General features: G+C 35.7%; 1 protein-coding gene across 7 annotated transcripts in view; it reads left to right on the plus strand.

Annotated features, from left to right (window-relative positions):
* The window catches only part of RABGAP1L (RAB GTPase activating protein 1 like), a gene marked incomplete at its 5' end in the record, with an annotated part of 248,705 nt that overhangs the window by 36,475 nt on the left and 190,295 nt on the right, over positions 1 to 21,935 (plus strand). For all 7 annotated transcript variants that reach the window (XM_084290877.1, XM_084290880.1, XM_084290878.1 and 4 more), the window contains 6 exons: positions 260 to 420; positions 1,209 to 1,319; positions 7,085 to 7,151; positions 7,986 to 8,088; positions 9,694 to 9,860; positions 14,032 to 14,176. In XM_084290877.1, the coding sequence (XP_084147003.1) occupies positions 260 to 420; positions 1,209 to 1,319; positions 7,085 to 7,151; positions 7,986 to 8,088; positions 9,694 to 9,860; positions 14,032 to 14,176 (754 nt within the window). The remainder of the gene's footprint in view (positions 1 to 259; positions 421 to 1,208; positions 1,320 to 7,084; positions 7,152 to 7,985; positions 8,089 to 9,693; positions 9,861 to 14,031; positions 14,177 to 21,935) is intronic.

Genomic DNA, 21,935 nt, shown 5'->3' on the forward strand with positions numbered 1-21,935 from the left:
AGGTAATATTACTATTGAATTTGCTTGGCTATTAAACACCAGATGTGATTGGTGGTGTTTTTTGTATTGTTTTTGTTGTTTTTTGTTTTTCTTTGGTATAAAAGGCAAGTGACAGTAATTCTAGAATTGACTGAATTTGGGATTGACTTCAGAAACTGTTGTATATTGGGATTTGTTCCTTAAAATAACATATCATAATACCACATTAAAATATACTGTGTTTTTTTATAATACCACTATTTCTTTTGCTTTTCTGCAGGTCAGCCGAATTTTATATAGCTTTTCAACAGCATTCAAGCGTTCTTCCAAACAAGCATCTGATCACGTTAAGGACTTTGTTCTTCCCACTCCAGATAGTGATGTGTACACTTTCAGTGTTTCCTTAGAAGTCAAAGAAGATGATGGAAAAGGAAATTTTAGGTAAGCTGAATGGAAAAGTAGAAATTGTTCTGAATCATGCATGCTTGCAAAATTCACAACTCCTGTGTTGCGGTGAAACTCATTTGACTTCTTTCCATTAGTAGACTTGCTATAAGTAGAAAGCTGTTGCTCTGTTTTCACTTTTTTTTTTTTACTTTTTTTTTTTCCCACATGTTTTCTATATAAAGGTTAAAAAATCAGCATCCATTTTTCAAATTAGCTTCTTTTGAAGACATTTTTTGGTAGAGATGCTCAAGATACATCTGCGCATATGGAAAAGACAGGATGTCTGTACAAACTTCTGTTAAAACAGTTTTTCTGAATAGATAAAAGTTAGTACTCTTTTAATTGAGATTTTTGTAAGCTAATTAATTCCAAATTCATTGTAAGTTTGGAAAATTGTAAACTACTCTGAGCATTACAGGGGAACAAAATAATTTTTGCTTAACAGTTAATTACATAAATTTTGGAATGGACGAGAGAGTTGATGATGTGAAAATGTCCTCTTTATTTTTTGCTTCATATGTATTATACTTGCTATTATTTCAAAACACAAAATACCCCATGAATTATTGGCTATGTGGGCCTGATAAATCCTGTGGGCAGTTACGATGCTACATACGAACCAAAGTCAAACTTCAGTGGCTGTTTATTAATTTATGATTATATTATGAGAGGTTCTCTCAAATTAACTTACCATTTAAGTTGGTTACTACTGTCTCTTCTGTATTTAACAGTTAATCTTCTCTATCTGTACTAAAGGAGCTTCTTTATTATTATTCTTTTAGCCCAGTACCAAAGGATAGAGATAAATTGTATTTCAAACTTAAACAGGGAATTGAGAAGAAAGTGGTTATTACAGTTCAACAACTCTCGAACAAAGAACTGGCCATTGAAAGGTAAGAGTAATAAGATAATGCGGATTAAGTTTTTGTGAGGAAAGTATTTAATCTACTTTTCCCTGGAAAAAGAAAGAAAAACAACAGTAGCATAGTATTATTGAATAATATAATTAATTTCTAGGTGCACAGTTCAGTTTCAAAGTTCTCTTGAAGTAATTTGTGTGATTGTTAAGATGGAAACAAGATGTCTTGGAAACATAGTATGTAATAGTCAAACTTCTCTTTTTGCATTTTAAATGTATTTTTTGAATGTGCTATTAGGATACTTATGGCATTCAAATGCTTTTGATTTTACTTTTTGTTGTTCTTAAGTAAAGCAGAAACACACGTTTATTGTAAGGCTGTATTATCAGCATCTCACTGTTTAGAGAAAGTGACCAAATTAGATTGTCTGGGCTATGTTAAACTCTGGAGAATATTTTTCCATTAGATCAATGTACTAGAATAGTACAAATTTGGACTCAATCCAGTGGTTAGAAGCAATCTCTTGTTGGAATCTTCCAAGACCAGTAGGATTTCATTGTAGTTTGTTTTTTTAAAAGTATGTTTCTAATGTTTATCTTTAAGTAGTGGTGAAGATCTTGGGACTGGTTGATAACCCATGTTATTTAGTAAAGTTATTAGTAAACTTATAATAAAGTAAATATTATATTTACTGGAAATTAAATGAGGGGAACTCTTTTAGAATGAATAATTTGATCTTTGTGCAAGACATTTGCACAAGAAGCAGACCATGCAAGTGAAGAATAACGATTAGTTAATGGGTTCGTTAACAGTAGACACTTGCTGCTACGATAGTGGGTACTGTATTAGCTTAAATTAGAAAATTCCTTCTTGATATCTCTATTTTTAAAAAGAGCAAATGCCACCAGATGGCAATCTTATCATAAAAGTAACAATAGGAGAATTCGAGTTTATTGAAAAGGGAATTCAGGATAACAGGAGTATCAAAAAAAAAAAAAAAAGAACAACTCATAAAACCTGATTGATCTGTGTGCTTTCAAGGTATTTTTTTCAAAAATGAAACAAAACATTTAGACGAGGGATATAGAGCAGAGATTTTTAATGATAATGCTTTTCTATTGTAAAACTGTGCTTTTGCTACTCATCAGTTTAAACAATCTATTTTCAATAGGATTAAATTTTTAATTTAAATAATGTTGGCTTGAAATTTCAGTTCACGACTGATGAACTATTTTAAGCATTTCTGAATAACATTGAATCTCTATACATAATTTTCTTTGGGGGGGACCTTGAGGAGTCTGTCTTTTTTTGTTTTTCTCCTAAAACTACCTTCATTAGAATTGAACGTTTATTTTGGTGTTATTTAGAACGATTCAATTTAGATGTTATTTTTATCACCACAAACTTGCTGATAAAAGTCGTTTAATAGATATGACACACACAAGCTTGTAAGTCATTTTATGTACTCTTGGAGCATAATATATGTATGTGTGTTACACTATATAATAATACAATAAAACTGGTGTAAAGATCAATTGAGCTTGCCTAAGAGAACACCAAAAGTCTCAAAAATATTTTTAAGTGAAATTATAATGCAAAAAGGAGGTTGCTAAAGAAATACGTTCTCTGGTCTAAAGAGTTCCAGAATCTTTATTGGCAGTCTCAGAAAATCAACCTGGTACCACTGGCAGAACCTCTGCTGATGCCACTTCCTGGAGTTCAGGCTGGGCCCCTGGCTGGGTTGGATAGCACAGGTTACCCACAGCCAAGATACTCTGTCCCTTCCTACCTTTGTGGCCTGTTCTTGAACAAGCCCTGTGGAGCTTGCCTATTTTTATCTTGGTGGAGCAGGTGAAGAAGCAACGTTCACTCCTGTCTCCCAGGTTTGAGTCATGGTGGCACTGCATTGGTTCGTTCCCCCAGCGTGGGATATCAAGTCTCTGTTTATGGGGTTCAGGAAGAAAATTCTAGTTACTAATTAGGGGGCTTTAAGAGTTGATTTTTTTTTTTTTGAGAGTGAACAGCCTTTTATTTGGAGAAGTTCTAGAACTGACTCTGTTGGTTTTAAAATAGTGGTGTTTAAATATACTGTGCTACCATTCATACAGGAGAGTTACTTGCAAGTTATACAGATATTCCTTAGGTTAAGGTCTAGACTTGATGTCCTTAGAAGTGATATGCAGAATATTGGCTGTTTGCTGAGTGTTACTGGAAACTCATAGATCATGTTATCATGTTAATGTAATACCACTGGCTTTATTGGTGGGTAGCATTTGTATTTATACAAATGAAAATCTATATTAGTGAGGAATAGCTTAAATTCTTTTTCTTTTTACAGGTGTAGAAACTAGCTGAGTTTAAACAGAGTAGTGTACCTGTGTGTAGTCACTTGATAGCCAGCTCTAAGTGCAGAAAAGCCACAGCTCGGAAATGGCAGGACTGAAGCCCATGGTCTTTACAGGTCTTTCTGAAACTGAGGTGTGTGGTAGGTTGTTATCATTCTTCTGAAGGTGATGTTTGTAGCTGTCATTTTCACTTCTGAAATTGGCGGCTGAGCACAGTGACAACTGTTTGTGTAAAATCAAGCTCCTCTGCAAGCAGAGGTCTTGAGCTCCTTTAGTTCAGTTAAACTCAGTTTAGTCTTTTGAACTTCAAAGAGAAGCCCTGACTCTTCCTGTAGCAGGATGTCACCAGTCATCATAAGTACCTATTTCTGTGAGAGGCAGGGGTTGCTTGTTGCCGACTCAGTCTTTTAGAAGCATAGTTCTCAAACATTTTGGCTGGCACACGCCAGAATTTTTGTGTGCCTCTGAGAGAAGCACAGCAAGAGCTGGGATCTGTGAGCTGTTGCCTTTGAAAAGCATGGTTATTTTGCCTACATCTGAATCTCAGCCTCAGTGTTTTCTTTAGTAGATGTGCCAGAAGCTGGTGACTCCTCTGTTATAAGTTATAGATTATTCTTAGCTATTTCCACCTCAGGAACTAAAAATAGTGCAGTTGGTCTACTGTAACATTCTGCCTGGTCTAATCAGTCCTCCAGAGAAGTCTGCACATGTGGTTAAGTACAAGTCCTGGCATCCTAGCTACCATTGTTTTACATGGCACTGCCATAGGCTGTGTAGATACATCTGCATTGCTGCCTAATATTTCATTTACCACTTCACTTCTTAGGACTTTTGTAGTGCAGGAGCATGGGTAAGAAAAAATACCATTATGGATGTAAGTTAATGTATAAAAGTAATGAGGTAGAAAACAAAAATCATATATCCAAATGTGCTAGGGCCAAAAGTAATAGATGGTGTAATAATAGCTTATGTTAAGACTATCTTTTACAGTTCATATAGCATTATTGAAACAGTAATTGCTATTCTATCTCTGTTGATGATAGTGTTCTTGCCTGAAAGCTGTGAAACTATTCTGTCTTCTCTACTTTCCTATGACTGTTTAAATGATGCCTTACAATTTCTGCTTGCTGAGAAATCAAAATTTTCCTTTGGATAACTGGCCCAGATGACAGAAGAGTTTTTGTTGAGCCTTAGAGAAGGTGGGAGTGGGAGCTCCTCATAGTGCTTTCCCATAGCTTGTGGGGTACAGAGGAGAGGGAGCCAGTCTCTTCTTGGGAATGCGGACTGGTAGGATTAGAGTCAATGGACACAAGTTACCTCCCTGGAAACTCCTCTGAGTTAGGCCAGTTGTTGTCAATATGAAGGGAGTTGAGCACTGGAACAGATTGCCCAGAAAGGTTATTTACTTTGTTGGTTTTTTTTTTTTTCTTATTTGAGATCTAACATTAAAAAGTCTGTGCAAACCAGCTTGCACCTTATGTTATAAATACATAATTTGGTTCAATATTTTTCATTCATCATGGAGTATGCTCAAAGGAGAGAAATACAAATGTGATTTGCAGAAACTTCAGAACTGAATTTGTGCTTTCAATAGTCAGGAAGTTCAAAAGTTTAAATGATTGTTCACAAATCATTTAAATCATTTTTTTCCTTTTAACTACAAATCTTTTTTGATACTTTTAAATGACTCCACTGGAATTCTGGAATTCAAAACCCTGGCTTATTTACTATCTCCATGGTGGAGTAATCTCATAGAGTTGCTAAATGGGTATAAAACTTCCTTTGTCTTTTCTGCTTAGGTTGCAAACTCTTTAAGGCAGAAGCTGCTTCCTACTCTTTTATGTATGCACATTTTAAATTGTGGGTAATGGTAGGATTCCTCAAAGTCTTGTTATCTTGATTTCCTTAGAAGGATGCCAACAATAAAGCACTATGAGGGCTACAGTATGGAATATTGCATACAGTTCTGGGCCCCTTGCTTTGGGTTTGAGGACACAGAACTGCTTGAGAGAGCCCAGTGCAGAGCCCCGAGGACAATTAAGGGAGTGGGGAATCTCCCTTACGAGGGAAGGCTGAGGGAGATGGGTCTCTTTAGCCTGGAGAAGAGGAGACAGGGGTGACTTCATCAATGTTTTTAAATACGTGAAGTGTGAGTGTCAGGAGGATGGAACCAGGCTCTTCTTGGTGACACCCAAAGATAGGACAAGGGGCAATGGGTGCAAGCTGGAACGCAGGAGGTTCTGCTTGAATATGAGAAGAAACTTTTTTACACTGAGGGTAACAGAACGCTAGAAGAGGCAGCCCAGGGGGGTTGTGGAGTCTTCTCTGGAGACTTTTAAAACCTGCCTGGACACGTTCCTGCATGACCTGATCTAGGTGTTCCTGCTCCGGCAGGGGGATTGGACTAGATGACTTTTCAAGGTCCCTTCCAATTTGTAACATTCTATGATTCTGTGATACAATTCCTATTATGTGATCAGTAAGTATAAATAGACAAGAGGTACATCTTGAGATAGCTGCTGGTTGTTAAAATGCCATTAAAACCCAAGAAGAAAACATGACCTTTTGTCTAAAGAGAAGGAGAGAATAGAGAATAGGCATACATACAGAAGTGGTTATTGGCACATGGAACTATCCCAGGATACTTAAGGAGGTGATTTTTGCTCTTAGCAAATGGAAAGGGTGCGAGGAAGGTATGAGCCTACTTGCTCTGGTTTATCAGATCACTTCTGGCATGCGGTGAAGATAGTGGGATTGGTATAGAGTCTAGTTGAGCAAAATTAAACCTAGCTGTTTGTGCTGGATTAATACTGTGTTGTAGGGCTACGGTGTTTTTGATCTCATCCTAATCACGTTAATCACGTGTGTTGTCACAAGAGATCAACAATGTAAAAGATGAAGGCCGTAAGTTGCAATCATGAAGAGCCCTTGTGTCTGCAAAATACAGAACTTTGGTCTTAAGAAAGAGAACAAAAGTCTAAAAATAGAGCAAATTCTTATTTTAAGGGTCTGTGAGGCTAGGTGATGCTGCACCAGTGAGGTTATGAGTGATACAGTATGTGAAATTGTTACATTCATTTAGTTGTATGAAAGCAATTTTAAAAATAATTCCTAAATTCATTTTTGCTAGGGACTGAGTGAATTTCTTCTGTTCAATCTCTTTCTAACGTACATGAATTGTTGGTATCCTTAAACCTAATATTTTAAGTTGCCTTTAAGAATAATTGTTTCTTCATAGGTTAGACACCAAATTCTGTTGGCTTTATTCTGGAAAATAATTTCATTGTCATTTCTGTAATCTGTGTTGTGGTATTTACTGAGCATTACCATAATACTAGCGAAAAATTACTAAGATTTTTTTTTTATATTCGAGGCAGTGGGTAGCTGTGTCATTATGTTCAATAAAGTATTTTTATCTTTGAAATGATAATTTTTTTTAATAAAACTTCACAGATGCTTTGGGATGCTACTAAGCCCTGGACGAAACGTGAAGAACAGTGACATGCATTTACTAGACATGGTAATGCTTAGTTCTAACAGTCCACTTAGAAAGATACAGGTGATTTAAAAACCAAATGAAAAACAAGCAGAAAAAACACAACCAAATAAAAGCACCCCCCAAAAATAAATCTCCCATTGTTTGTATTTGTTTGCTTCTGTTTTCTTAAATCCTGGATTTTATATCTTAGAACTAGAAACAGATGGTATGTGTAATGGACAAAATATTTCAATTAATTTCAAAACCTGTGGCATCTGTTTTTGTTAAATTGATGGAGACAACAATGAGGTCAGTTGATAGCTGGTTATTACATATAACCAAGCTTTCTGTATTGTGTTAAGCGCGTTGCCTAAAAATATAGAGCAAGTAATTGAGTTTTTTTTTCTTATATATATATATATATACACACACACACACTTGGGCATTAAGGAAATGGTGTTATTTTTTTCTGAAAAAAATACATTTTCCATATTTCCAAAAATAACATTTCCATTGCTGAAAATTTTGCCATTATTTGCTTCATTTGAATTTAAATTCTTGTTCAGAACTTGAAGTAGTCGCTTGTCTTTTAAAATAAATATTTAAAAAGTATGTTGGTAAGCTGTCTTGCCTTCAGTTTCTTATATAAAATATATTTTTTTCCATTATACATAATATTTCTTTTTTCTCTTCCATATGCCCTTTTTCAATCCATTATATCTGCTCCATTATAATCCATTATATTCTTTATTTAGGTTGTGTTTTCTAGATTGAACACAATGTTACTCTGAGCTTCCCAGAACTGTTTTCCCCACTCCCAGTCTCTTTGATCTACACTCATGACTCTAGTAAAATCCTGTATGTTTTTACTTTTAGGAATCCATGGGAAAGAGTTCTGATGGGAAGGCTTACATAATTACTGGAATATGGAATCCTAATGCACCAATGTTTCTAGTACTTAATGAGGAAACACCTAAAGGTAGTTTAATTCTTAAATTTGTTTTTTATGTGACATGAGTTTGATGTATGCATGTTTTCCTGGGAATCATGGTGTATATGTCTGACTACATATACCACCATGTTCCAAGCATCCATGGCTAAAAGCAGAACTTGTGTATATAAATGTATGTGACATAAAAATGTGATGTTCATAGAGCATTGAGCATCACAGAGCATTGGGAAGGTGGAAGCAATGCATGGAAGTGCTTTAATATATAGCATAGTTCCTTATCCTTAGAATTGATGTTCTCTGACGTGATGTGAAGTTTGACTGCAAACCTGGAGTTTGTTTCCTGTCCCAAGGCAGAGCTTGTATCAGTTGTGTAAAGGCATATCTAAGTATATACGGTTAGTGGTGGTGTTCTTGCTGCTCAATTTTCAAATCACGTTATTTCTAGTAGTGTGTAGGCTACTGTGTGAAACTACTTGCTGTGAAGCTTGACATGGTTTCCATTTTAAGATACGACTTTGTGTTTGCATGTGGCTTTTGTTGTTTTTGAAATTCCCACTTGCTTCTTTGGTCTTGTGAGAAATACCTCAATAATTTTCTCCGACAGGGTCTTCTGTAAAGCTATTTTATTTGCGATTGCAGTGGCGGGTGTCCTGCCAGCCAGGAGTGCCCAGCAAAAGTGTATCATAACCTTTTCTTCTCTATTACCTAATGCTTGATTCCTCCTGTTTCCTCATTGACTGAGTACTACGGGTTCACAAACTACTTGATGCTTATTACTATATTTTATATGTACAATTTTATTTGACCAACCATTAATTTCTCCCTTTCCTTTGTTTTCTTTCCTTCTTCTCTTGTGACTAGAGGGCCTGTTACTTTTTGTTTTCACTGATTTTGCACTGCTCCTCCTGTTTTTCTTAGCTATCCTCCTTATTTTGGGACAGTGGGACCTTCCCCTTATCTGCTTCACATACTCCCCACTGCTATGCCACTGTCAGGCCTGCACAATCACTTTAGAATATGCAAGGTTAGTGAAATTTTCCGCTGCTAAAACACAACTTTGTCTCTCACAGTCTGAGAAGACAAAAGGGCCTGGGGATCCATTATGTATGATTCTCAATATTTGTTTTAAAAAGCTGTGCTTCTTGGATGATAGATACCAGTTGTATTACAAAATGATGATTGCTAACCTTCTCTGTGATGATATAAGTTTCCAGAAGCACCAATCCTTTTCTTGCTTTGTAAACCTGCAAGATAAACTTGGACTATTTCTGTGTCATCTTCTGGTCAGTTTATCCCGTGTTCTGCTCTACTTGAAAAAGTTTGAGTTAGGCTTAAGTATGAGGAAAAAAATAGCATTGCATACTGCTGCTATGAAGATAGCCAAGCACAAAGAATGGGACAGGGATGGATAAAAAGTATCCTAATGCTGTTTTCCATGCATGACACTTTGAATCTGTTTGCACAGATATTTTTTTTTCCAAAAAAAAAAGTCATCGGAGTTATCATCAGATTAATAAATCAGATGCAATAGAATGAGTAATTTATAGAAAATGGTTTCAGTTTGAACAACAGTTTGTCATTTATTGTTTTAATTTTTGACACTTTTTCTGTACATGACTTTTTGTGTTTTAGATAAGCGTGTGTACATGACGGTGGCAGTGGATATGGTTGTCACTGAAGTAGTAGAACCAGTGCGGTTTTTGCTGGAGACTGTTGTGCGTGTGTATCCTGCTAATGAACGCTTCTGGTACTTCAGCAGAAAAACCTTCACAGAAACATTTTATATGAAGCTAAAACAGGTATCGTGTTTTTTTTTTTTTTTTTTTTTTTAAGAAAATTTGATGCTGGGAGCATTTGTTTTGTCTGTTTTAATTTGTCCTTTACAAAAGTTAGTATGGCACTGCACCTTAGTAGGGGTTTTTAACTTGTTGAAATGTTTAAATACCTTACGGTTAAGTAGCATATAGAAGTGTTCGATGCCTTTGTAAACTGAATTATTATATACGTCATAAGTCATTGGCTTTGTGGGCTTAAACAATTTTGAATCTGTCTATTGAATTCTCTATAACTTCATATAATCAGATGTAGGCACAGACATCTAAAACAAGTCTGTTTGGTAAAAATCAGGAAATGACATTAATTGTTCACTGTAAAATCAACTAATACGTAACATGGAAATCCTGGGTGTTAAGATTCAAAATACCAAGATAGGTGGCTGAAAGGATGTAATCAATTAAAGGCAGAGGAACCTTATGCAGTGGTTTGAGTTAGGCCATTACTACTTTTTTTTTCAAAGTATCTTGGAAGGGTGCATTTATTTCTTCCTCAAGCACTAAGAGATGATATATCCATCCATCTCATCTGGTCACGTTTGTTCAATAGTTACCTACTGAGTAGACTGCTAAGGACTCCTTCATTCTGGCATTGGGTAAGGTACATAAAGTGTATGCCTTCCTGTTATCAATATACGATGATATACAACGCATCCTCGTGCAGAGAGTTTTGACCTGCTTTCTCCAAAGATTTACCATTGAATCATAGAATGTGGGGTTCTTGGTTCAAAAAGGGAACAACAGAGGCTAGCTGTATCATTTGCACTGGAATCATGATCCATTATCTTTGACTAATGAAACCAAATAGGAGTGATTTAATTCTACTGAGCCTAGTGTGAATGTTTTAATTGTCATCATCCTGTGGGGTGTAGTAATGGGTCTGGCAAAACAAGCTGTGTTCATGCTATGTAGCAAAAGTGCAGCTGTGTTTAACACTTAAAGTAAATAAATAGCATGAAATGCTGTTTATGTAATTCTTCTGCAGATTAGCATAGTAACTTGGAATTCAAGAAAATGTGAGAAAACCAAGTGTTACATGCAAATGTTGAGGATATCTACATTTTCAATTTAAGGAAATCACATTCGAAGATATTACTTTTTCAACTGTTGGATACATAGCTATAATCAATTAACCTTTCCGCTTAAATCAGTTAAAACCCTACCAGTTTTAGTTTTGAGTACTACGGATGCTTTCCTTTTGCTTTCTCACCCCTTATAATGTGACAACACACACATGCCTCCCTTCCCTGAAGAAACACAAGCTTTTCTTCCGGCTGTAAAATTCCGAGGAGCTGTTCTGCAGACTTTCAGGGAAGGAGCATTTTTAATCCTGGCAATTTTACTCCAAGATTAGGCCCTGGTGATGGAAGACAGGATCTCTGGTCGACCTGTAGCAAGTCATTACTCAACCAATTATCTGTTGGGTAATTTGTATTACAAGAGCTGTTGATAGATAACTCAGTAAAACTCAGTAAATAACTTGCAGGTAACGCTGAAAGAAGCTATATATAAGGACGCTTTCTTCTTTAAAAATAACTTTGCAGATGGCATTGAGATCAGCCACTTGCGGACCATTTTGGAAAGTAGTTGAATTTAAGTGCATTTTAGCGAACCAGAAAGCTGTTATCAGTAGCCTCAGTTGTAGGATAGGTGTTTTCCTCTGTGCAGGACAGTGAATGCTGTGGTATAGTTTGCCTGCTGATGTAAAATCATGACAGCAGTGCCATCCATTATTGTACAAGCGTAGCCTGTTTGACTGTAGCTGAGAAATTCAGGCATGCTGTCTGCCCAGTTCTGAGTTCCAGTGTGCAGAGTCCTTGGCAAGAAGCTTTTGACTTGGGCTGTCTGAGCAAGGTGCCCTTCCCAGTAAAGAAGCATTCATTACGGAGGTTCAGAAAGAAAGGAAGTAATGGAGTATCCTTTCCCAGGGTGAGACTTGCCCGTAAGGAGAGAAAAATCAAAATTCTGGTGAGGAAAGAATCCTGTACACCTGCTAGTCTGAACCCAAATTTGTGAGGGGCAGTCAGGTATGAGAAACGGCATAAATGCAGGTTGCCATGAGGTTTAGGACTGCTATAAACATACTGCCATGCTGCTGATACACATTCTCATCATCAAAACACGACCTTTGGAAAGGTTGTTGTAGATAACAAATTCAGGCTTCAGAAAAACAACTAACCAAGTTACTTGCATTGTGTACAGATGGTCTTGCAGTTAAGCAGAACATGTGCAAGGACCTGAAGACGCATGATTCTTGTATGTTGCAGAAGAATTCATAGTACCTCTCATGCCTTACTCCATGAAAAATAAAAGCTACAGATAGTGATGGTGAATAATGCTACAGGCATCAATATCTGATTGATTTAGCCAAGTACTTTGTAATTATATGATAAAGGTGTTCTGTGAGAATAAAACAAGTAGAATGTAATAATGTAATAGCTTGCTAAATATTTAAAAGACAGAACAAAACAAAAAAAAAACAAGCGCCTTTATGCCTCCGTCCCAAAGTTCATTAAACACTTTGAGAAGCTCAGTCAGCAAAACTGATTGATAGTTGGAACCACATGACTGTCTTCTTCCAGGGTGTATCAGCTTTAAAGGAAGCAGATCTGAATGATTAATATCTCTGAAATAGTATAGATTTTCTCAATATAAAATTACTCATGTTGTTTTAGTACAAGCAGTCCTTATTTAAGCTACCTATCTGCATAATGTCAACAGCTTGTCGAAATTGCTAGTTCTGTTTAGTCGTTTCCAGCAAAAGGTGTCATGGAGTCGTCTTCCAACTCCTTCATAGTTTTGCTTTTGAATTAAATTGAATACACTCTGTGATTATATTCTTTTTCTTTTTCATGGTTAATTTGATGTTTTTAATATGCTCAAAAATTGTCTTATTAGACAAGAGCACAAAGAACAAAACAGAACGAAATTTTGTGCTGGTTCTAGTCCATTTAATATAGTCATTAGTTTGCATTTTGTACAATTCTCTGCACGTATATTAACCACTGCATGTAACTGAATAATAATTGTGTTCAGAACTTTAACTCAGAGGAAAAACTAGAGTTGACTTTACTTTAAAAACTTGCAGCGTTGTATCCAGTGGGGTATGGTTAACTAACTGTTTTCACGTCGAAGCTCACTGAATGTCAAAGACAAAGATTAAACTCTGACCTTCTCCAGTTTTAAGTAAAAATAAAACAATTTTCCCCTGCCCCCCAACTTTTGAGGTAGTTTGCCTTGGAAGTTATTGCACTACCAGAGGCAGATTTGGAAGAAAAGCTGCTCTTACAGAACAAAGTGTTTTCTGTTGAAAATGTTCTGGCCCCAAATCCATAGCTGCAGACACCACACTCAAAATTCCAAAGTTTCCAAGTTAAATTATGTGATAAATTAATGTATATACATGACCTCTACACATGTACACAGTCATATGAGCATATTTTTATATATATAATCAAACTTAGGCTACAAACACAAATTTTGTAGCTAGATACAGCAGATACATATCCCTATTGAGAGGAATATAGTATAAGTTATACTCTCTGGAATAAAGATGAGTTGGTCTGTTTTGTTTTGTTTTTTTTTTTTTTTTTTTTCTTTTCTGGGGTTGGTGGTGAAACACTAAGGAGTTTTTCATGATTTATGACTTAAGGTTCTGTTGTTTCTTTAGTCTTGTCTTTACCTAATAAAACCCTTACTATTTAAACTTTTTTTTCTCTAAGTCATTTGATTCCTGTTTAAGTGGTGATGTCAGTTATTCCATTTTTTTTCCTATTCTCCCCTATTTTCTTTTGCTGCAGTTTCTCTTTGACCTCATCTCATTGTATCTGTGCTTAAATGGGAAAGCCTTTCTGTCATAGTTCTGAATGATAATTAAGATGGTGTCTAGGAGGCAGCTTTGGAAGTAATGCTGGTTTATTTGCAACTTCTGACTGTAATCCTTAAAAGAGAAGCACAGTTATGTTTTGCTGCCAGCCTACATATGCCATTACAAAGGAATCTGAGGGAGTCTTCCCCAAAATATTCTTTAGCCATGATATGATTTTTTTTTTGTCTGTGTTTTGGTTTGGTTTTGGCAGACCATTAGAACTGTATTAGTCAATAGTGGGGTCCTATACATGTGTGTATTTTGTTTTAGTCCGAAGGAAAAAGCCACACGAGTACTGGGGATCCAATTTATGAGGTTGTCAGTCTACAAAGAGAATCTGCAAGAGAGGAAGAACTGGTCAGCCCAACAAGTGGAGGAGGACCCATATCATCCCAGGAGGATGAGGCAGACGAAGGTAAGAATAAGTGAGCACTCACAGTTTCCATAGATAAGACTATTATATTTCTGCTGTTAATTTACTCATTCTTCCTGTTTGTGTCTATTAGAAGTACAGCTGGACAGTAAGATCACACACAATTTCCTTCTAGCAGCAGTTCTTTAACATTAGCATTTTTCCCCACACCGTTATTTGTAGTTCTTTCAATACCAGCAGTAGACTGTGCATGTCCATTTTTCTGTGCACTTCAGAATTTGTTACTGCTGCACTTGTGCTCTGCTAATAAGATAGAAAACATTTTCTGGAGTGTTTTTTCATCTGACCAGAAAGCGTTTGCCTTCAGTGTGCTGCTAAAGAAAGACATTGAAATGGCTGGCTGTAAACGCCTATGTACAGGAAAACCAAACAAAATTGATGTGGAAACGGGCTCAAAGACAATTCCTCTCTGCCCCCAAACTGTGGGCCTAGCATGTGAGTTTTTCTCACTTATAAATGGGGCTTATCAAAATACTTCTAGGTTCAGTTGGTGATCATGTTGGGGATTGCTGATGTTTCTGGAACCAGAGTATTTGCCTTCTCATCCCAAAGTTAATGGTTCCTCAGGGTATTGCCACATGTTTTTTGGAGCCCTTGACCAACTGTAGTCTATGTGTACCCCGAGGGCTAGCTCATAGCCTTCAGAATAGGCTTTTAGTGCCAGCTTCGATTTGAATATCTGACCTACCAGAACTCATGATAGTTCTACAGTTATTCTTCAGATTTCTGGCACTGTTCTGTCAGTACTGTAAAAAGTTTTTCTTATTGGAAAAATAAGTGGAAAAATTCCATTTTGATTCTTAGTTGATTGTAAATGGTTGGATATTGGTTCTGATTCACATCGCATAAACTCTGTGATTAATGCAGGAGCAGACAGATCTGTTTACTCCCTACTGTTTATAAACAACAGCAGCAACAAACACAAATCCCAGGTGACACTAGGCTTACAAGAACAGAGCTAACAGAGCTGGTCTTTGCAGAATTGGAAACCTTCCACCCCTTCCATGGGAGGGAACAGGATAGCTATTGACTATCACTGACATTCCACTATCAATTCTAAATAGTAAAAATGCTGTTGTCTCTAACAGAGCTTTTGTATTAAATGGGTACTTGGGATTACTTTGATTATAGCAGGAATTATTTCAGATTGACCTTTGAGTCTTGTAGTTCAGTGTAGTGAAGTTCAACATCTGTGGGTGTTCTTTTGTTTTCTGGATGTTAGAGCTGTAAGAGAATGTTTTCTGTAGCTTGTCTGGTAGGACAGAGTTTAAGTAATTACTTGAACGCTTTTTTTTTGCTTGTTTTTAATATTGCTTCTCACCAAGAAGAGCAAAGTGCTGTTCTTGAGTTTGATGAATGTAGCACAATTAGCAATAATGTAGATATTATCCTCTTGGTGCTATTATAAAGCTGTTTTACTTTATTATAGGGTAAAAGTATTCCACTGAGGAACCTGAGTTTAACTTTGGTTTAGCTTCCTAATGCTAGTTTCCATATTTTAAATGTAGATTACTTCCTAAGAGAAGACATTAAAAATATCATGATGTGACTCTGTTCTCATGGAAACTGCATTTAGAGCTATCTGCCTAGAAGTTATCTATCCTAGTGGATATGCAGGTTAAATGAGTCACTGCCAGTTGTTCTAAATAAATCTCTTCATTCTTTTTCTTTCTTTTTCTTTTCAGGGTACTAATTATGATGATGGAAAAAGAACTTGAGTTTACAATGTCTTGTCTTAGCCTTGGAAGAAGGCTTTTTCTTTTGTCTAATGTTAAGGCCATATAGATTTTTCTGCTTGCTATCATGGCAAGTGTGCATTATAAGGAATATTAGATAGGCCAGAGGCTGGTATTCCCATTTAGAGATATTGAGGATTATCATCTCTTTTCTTTTCTCTCTTTTTTTTTTTTTTTTTTTTTTTGCTATATTTTTAGCTACATCCTATATCCCCACAGAACATTACTTAATTTAGTCCAGAAACACTACATACTGCAGTTTCATTTGTATAATGCTGTAAGAATGCATGTTTCATGTGCACCTTACCTGATTTCTGTGTACGCTGTGCATCTTACTTAGTAAGATGCCTTATGTTAGTAGTATGTGAATAAAGATGTTTTTAAGAAAGCATTTTTTTCAGTATTCTTGTTCTTTTTTGCTTTAATGAAAAGCCAAATGTATTTTCCCAAAACAAGACCTCTCTTTTATATAGCTTTTCAGCTGAAAAATGATCTTTGCAAAGACTTTGAGATAGCTACTTAAGAGATCTTTCAGGTCAACGTGGAGTTTTTAATAAAATTATTAATATCATAATAGATATTTCTGGCAACCTAGCCTCGTAAGGTTTCCTGCTTTGGAAATAATGTTTTGCTTTTTTTTTTTTTATGTTTATTTCTTGTGGATTTTTTTTTTCTCCTTGGTAAGAAGTTTTCTCTTAAATTCAGGCTCTAATCTTTAAAAAAAAAAAAAAAAAAAAAAAAGCTTCAAATAAAATAGATTTATTACCAATGAGCTGAAAAGGATACTTTTTAATATTGAATTATGAGTAGAACCTTGTAAAAAGGTGCAGAGCACTATTGAGTGAACTAACCTTTCTGCTTTTTGGTGTGTTAAGAATGAGTGAGAACACACACAGAAAGCTTGATTGCATCTTGCATTATTCAGAAAAGTCAAAGCTGCATGGACCACTTTTACTGTCATGTCATTCTGAGGCAGGGTGAAGTGGCTGCATGTGTGAGCCTAAGGACTGGAGAAAACTGGTTTCTGACAAAAGCATTTGCAAGGAGAATGTAGTCCTGGAAACATTTAAGTGACAAAGGGGAAGAATAATTCTGCTTATTTTAGCAGAAGTGCTGGTTAGACAATAGATGAAATCATGACCTTTTGTTCTAATATTTTAATTATTATTTTTTAAGTGGTCTAACTTTTCAGGAGAATACCAGATAACTATTTGAGATTCATTTTAAATCAAATATTGTTAGGATCGTAAAGATCATTGTAAATAAGAGCAATTCTGTTTGAAAACACAAAATACTCTGTGTTTCCAAAGTCTTTAAACTGATTGTAATTAAGCTGAGGATTTTTTTAATTTTTACTTTTCAGTTTTATGTGGTCCCAAGTGTCTGGTTTCTAGCTCTTGTCCCAGGCCATTAATTGCAGGGTAAACACTGCATGTTACGTTTAGTAGACATCCCAAAGCAGGTAATTCATGCTAGGTAAAAGGTAACATGCCTACCAAGTCTCCAAAAGAAGCTCCTAAAAATGAGTTGTAGATTGCCTCTAGAACAGTCTGAAATGACTTCCAGGAATGCAGTACTATCTGTGCTTGTGTTTTTTTGATTTTTTTTTTTGATTTTTTTCTCCTGCAACATTAAATTTCTTGATCTTTTAAAATATTACATATCTGACAGCTGGGAATTGAGCAGAGATCTAGCTGACAGCACAGGGGATACTGATCCATAAACAGTTGGCTTAGACCAAGAAGGATCCTATTGAAATGTGTTCAGAGCTTAGCAATTGGCTTTTAATAAGGAGAAATTATATATAAATATCAAGCTGTAGGAGTAAGAAAGGGCAGAAGAGAAGAAATAACAAACATAATAGGGTAATGCTTTCTGTCTGTTCCCTCTAGTTATCTTGGCTCTACGTACAAAGAGAAGTATTCTACAATAGAAAAATTAATATATAAGATGTGGAAATTCAGTGAAATTTGACAATGAAAGTAGATTAAAAGGGTAGAGAATCCTGAAAGCTTCAAAGAAATTGAGATAGTAATGTTTTGGGAGAGCACAAAAAGACAGGGTGGGTACAATAATTCAGAGGTGGGCAATAGTAAATGATTAGAGATGATCAGCAAGACTAAATTAAGATCCTGGGTCAAACGTTGTGGGTGGGTAGAGGCTGTTTTCAGGAATCAAAAAAGCAAAAGAGTAGAGGAGGTGGTGTTTTAGGAGTCAATAAAGCTATTGAGAGTATTTTCTGATAAAACAGGGGCTTGTGACCAGGGAGAGTATGAACACACAAGGATGACTGAGTGAGACAAATGCCATTAGCACTATGGAAATAATGAACTCTGCATTTTTATCCTATTTAAAAATAGCTTTATGTAATTCATAAGAAACGTTTCTTAGAATAGCTCAATGCAGAATAATGTTGCTAGGTACTAAACAAGATAAATCTATATTGAAGTCTTATTCTTACAATAAAAATGAACTAAAATTTAAAAAATCGTAAATCCATTAGGCCATTTGGCTAGTGTTTATCTTCATCTCTTACGGAACTTCAGCAAAGGTGAAGTGTCTGATTTTTAAAGTGCTTTGGAGGAATATGAATCTGTAGCTTCCAAGTGGGAAAAAAAAAATATTCTTGATGTCATTTTATGGGCTGTAGTATCCGTTGTCTTGGATTTTCATGCCTTACAGGTTAACATCTGTAATTAAAAATGTACTTGATTGACTTCTCCAGCTATTTTTGTGCTGCCGAAAAGAATGTGATCACTTTGTTATTATAAATTAAAAAAAAAAAAACAAAAAAAAGAAAAAAAAAAAAAAAGAAAAAGGCAGAATACTTTTTTTTTAGTTTGCTCTGGAAGGTGTTATTGATAGTTACAGCTGTGTTCAGATCTATTTGTGCATATTCGGATTTACTCATGCAAGTATGGCCTTTCTGTTAAAAAAGCAAGAATTTCAAATGTTTTCAATTTGAAGCAATTTTGTGGCTTTCAAGTCAATTTCATTGTGATGAAATTGCAGGGTTATATATGAAATGGAAACAACCTGAAAATTCTCCAGCAACATGAAAATTCTCTCAATTGCAGTTTTACAGGTAAATGGATACACAGGGACAGTCACCTGGCAGGGACTTGTGTTCTTTCCTGTCATTTAATCCAGATCTCAGAGTTCATCTGTGAACTGGGTTTCCAGCCTAGGCCATCTAGAGCCATGTGTGACTTTCTCTGGAGTATTGTGTTCCAGAGGACATACCTGCAAGGTGCTTGTGGGAACATGGTTTTGTAAGGGATTCTTTCCCTGGTAAAATACCTTGTTTCGCTTTGTGAAGCTCAAGGCAAAATATCATTCCAGAACTCTGTCCTGTTGTTCATGAATAGTGGAGGGGAATCTTTTAGCTTTTGGGGTTTATTCTTTGAGTGCACAGGTGAAATCTGGTTCTTTGATTTCAACCTTTTTTTTGTATTAATTTACATAAAATAACTTCAGATTGTGGTATAAAACAGACATTTTTCTCACAATAAGTGAGATTAAATTTGCATCTTGTCCAGAAGCAATAACAGATTATTTTGAATGTTTCGATGCTTTATTTCTGTAGTGGTCTTTTCCTTGTCTGCCTACAAGCAGTATGGTAGCGTAAAAGTTGTTTGAAAAAGGATTTGCTTCTTTTTGGATTGCTGTTGGCTTCTTACGAATTAGAGCTTCCTATTGCTAGAGGATCTTCCCAGGTGTCAGTCATGAGTGCCATGGCTTTGTGTGCCTCAGGGTGCCACCATTATGCTCATACAAATTCACGTTTCATATCAGTAAAAAAAAAAATAAATAAATAAAAACCAAGTGCCTTTATATAGAGGTGATTACAAAGACTTCTCAACAAACAGTTCCCCACAGCTTGTTACTAATAATTGTGAGGTTCTTGTCTCTTTTTGGGTTTGGTAATTAACTTTAGCTGTTTTGTTCAGCCTTTGTATTTCATAAGTGGCTTAAATACTGCCCTGGCACTTTAAATAAACCATGGGCAATATACAATTCTAATGTTTTTGTAACGTTGATTTTTTTTTTTTTTTAACATAGATATATCAAATGTGGCATTAGACATTAATCTATACATTTTAAAATTCATAATATGGCAAATACAGAATAACAAATGGCATTGTCTTAGAATTGTGACAGCATCTCAAACTTGATTTTTTCTTGCGTGTTCTCAAAGCTGTCAGTTTTCAGACAGCATAGAACATGGGGAAGATGTTTATGTTTACAAGAATACCTCCACTGTGCAGCATTTAGTTGGCTTTGTCATTTGTGTGGGAGCAGAACTACTCAACTGAAGTGATAATTTCCTCCACTTTTTATTCAGCTTTAAGCATTTTTACATCCAACATAGAGAAGTCATGGTGGCACACTTGTATGTTCACTACAGGAGGGTAGGAGCATCACTTTGCACGTTTCTACACTCAGATTTGGCTGAACAGCTCAGGCTTATTTTTGTGAATTTTAAATCAATCTTTTTTAATGTGACAGCAGTGCAGTGCCTATGTAGCAACTATATGATTTGGAACTGAGATAAATGCAGAAATTTTTATTAAAAAGGAAACGACAGCTTTGCCAATGGGAGTGATTTCTAAGGGGAAGGTTAGGTCGTTCGAGAGGTATTGCACAGACTTCATAACCTGTGCAAAAACCATTATTGTTCGCAGTGTGAATATAACAGGGAGTGAAATACGGCATCATCTCTTCCACCTTCTTTCAATGCTTATCAGCTGTAGGTGTTTTCAGTCTGGGTTTCCAGTTGCATAGAGAAGTAATTAAGTTTGTAGGTTTCTTGCAAAGTAATGAAAATTTTGGAATTCATCAACATTAACTTATGTTTGAGTGACACTAAGTAACAAATGTATACATTTATTCCTATTCCTTTTTATGAACTATAAAAATACCTTTTGCTATTACTGGTTAACTTTTAGGGGAAAACTTAGAATCCTTTTTGGTTTTGGTCTCTTTATACGTACTTCAGTAGCTGCTATATTATTTTTCTTCAAGTTTATTGTGTAACGTAAGTATTAACAGAAGTTTATTGTGAGCAGAATTCAGTGCAAGTTTTCTTTGTTCATATTCATAGAACATTTTTTTTTCTGGTTCTGATTAATTTTCTTTCAGCCAAATTGGGAAATATGCTGCATTTGCTCACTTTACTGAGCAGAATTTACTGAGAATCATCATTGTGTAAATATATCACTCGAAAGGCATTTTGAAATATTTTGTCTTCATCAAAATACTTTGAAATGCATTAAAAAGTTGAATCGTTCTGCAAATCTACCTTATTTGATAATACAGTGATTTTCTTGGCTTAAACTTTGTTTCACTCTTGTCTTTTCTGTAGCTCGTGCTCTATAATTTCCTGTTACCTTATAAATGGAAGCTTGCTTTTTTTGTGGCCTTTCTCACGATCCTCTTTCATTTCTTACGTACAGAATGATTCCATGTCAGTAACGTCTATATCTTGTTGCCCTGATAATATGCTGCCAACTTCAGCTCCCCCTTCATTTTTGTTCTTCTCCTACATAAAAATCAAGCTTCTCATTTTTGAATTATTCCAATTCTATTCACACCTATCTTCACAACCTAATTTCCTTCTCCTACAGGCTGCCCTGCTCAGGTTGCTCCAACTATATTATTTTTCAGTTCCACCTACTCTTTATTTCACTTGCAACAGCTTCTCAATTAAAACTCATTAAAAATCCTTCTTTCTTCTTCATCTCAGTGCTCAAACCCCACCTGTTCATTTTTTTTTCCTGCTATCTTCATGCATTTCCCGTCATTTTAGGATGTATTTTGCTTCTTTGCTTTTATGCTTGAACTCTTGGAATGAACAATATAGTTCTGTACTTTATTTGTATTTTTTGTTAACAGACAAATTAGTTTGACTCCTAAGGCACTGCTGTATTTCAGGTAATCTTGTAGACTTCTTGAAGCAGAGCAGACCTACCTTCCCAAAAGGTAGCTCTATATCTAGATAATGT

This window comes from Netta rufina, assembly GCF_964035555.1.
Source record: "Netta rufina genome assembly, chromosome: 8".
In the NCBI taxonomy this organism is placed as follows: Eukaryota; Metazoa; Chordata; class Aves; order Anseriformes; family Anatidae; genus Netta; species Netta rufina.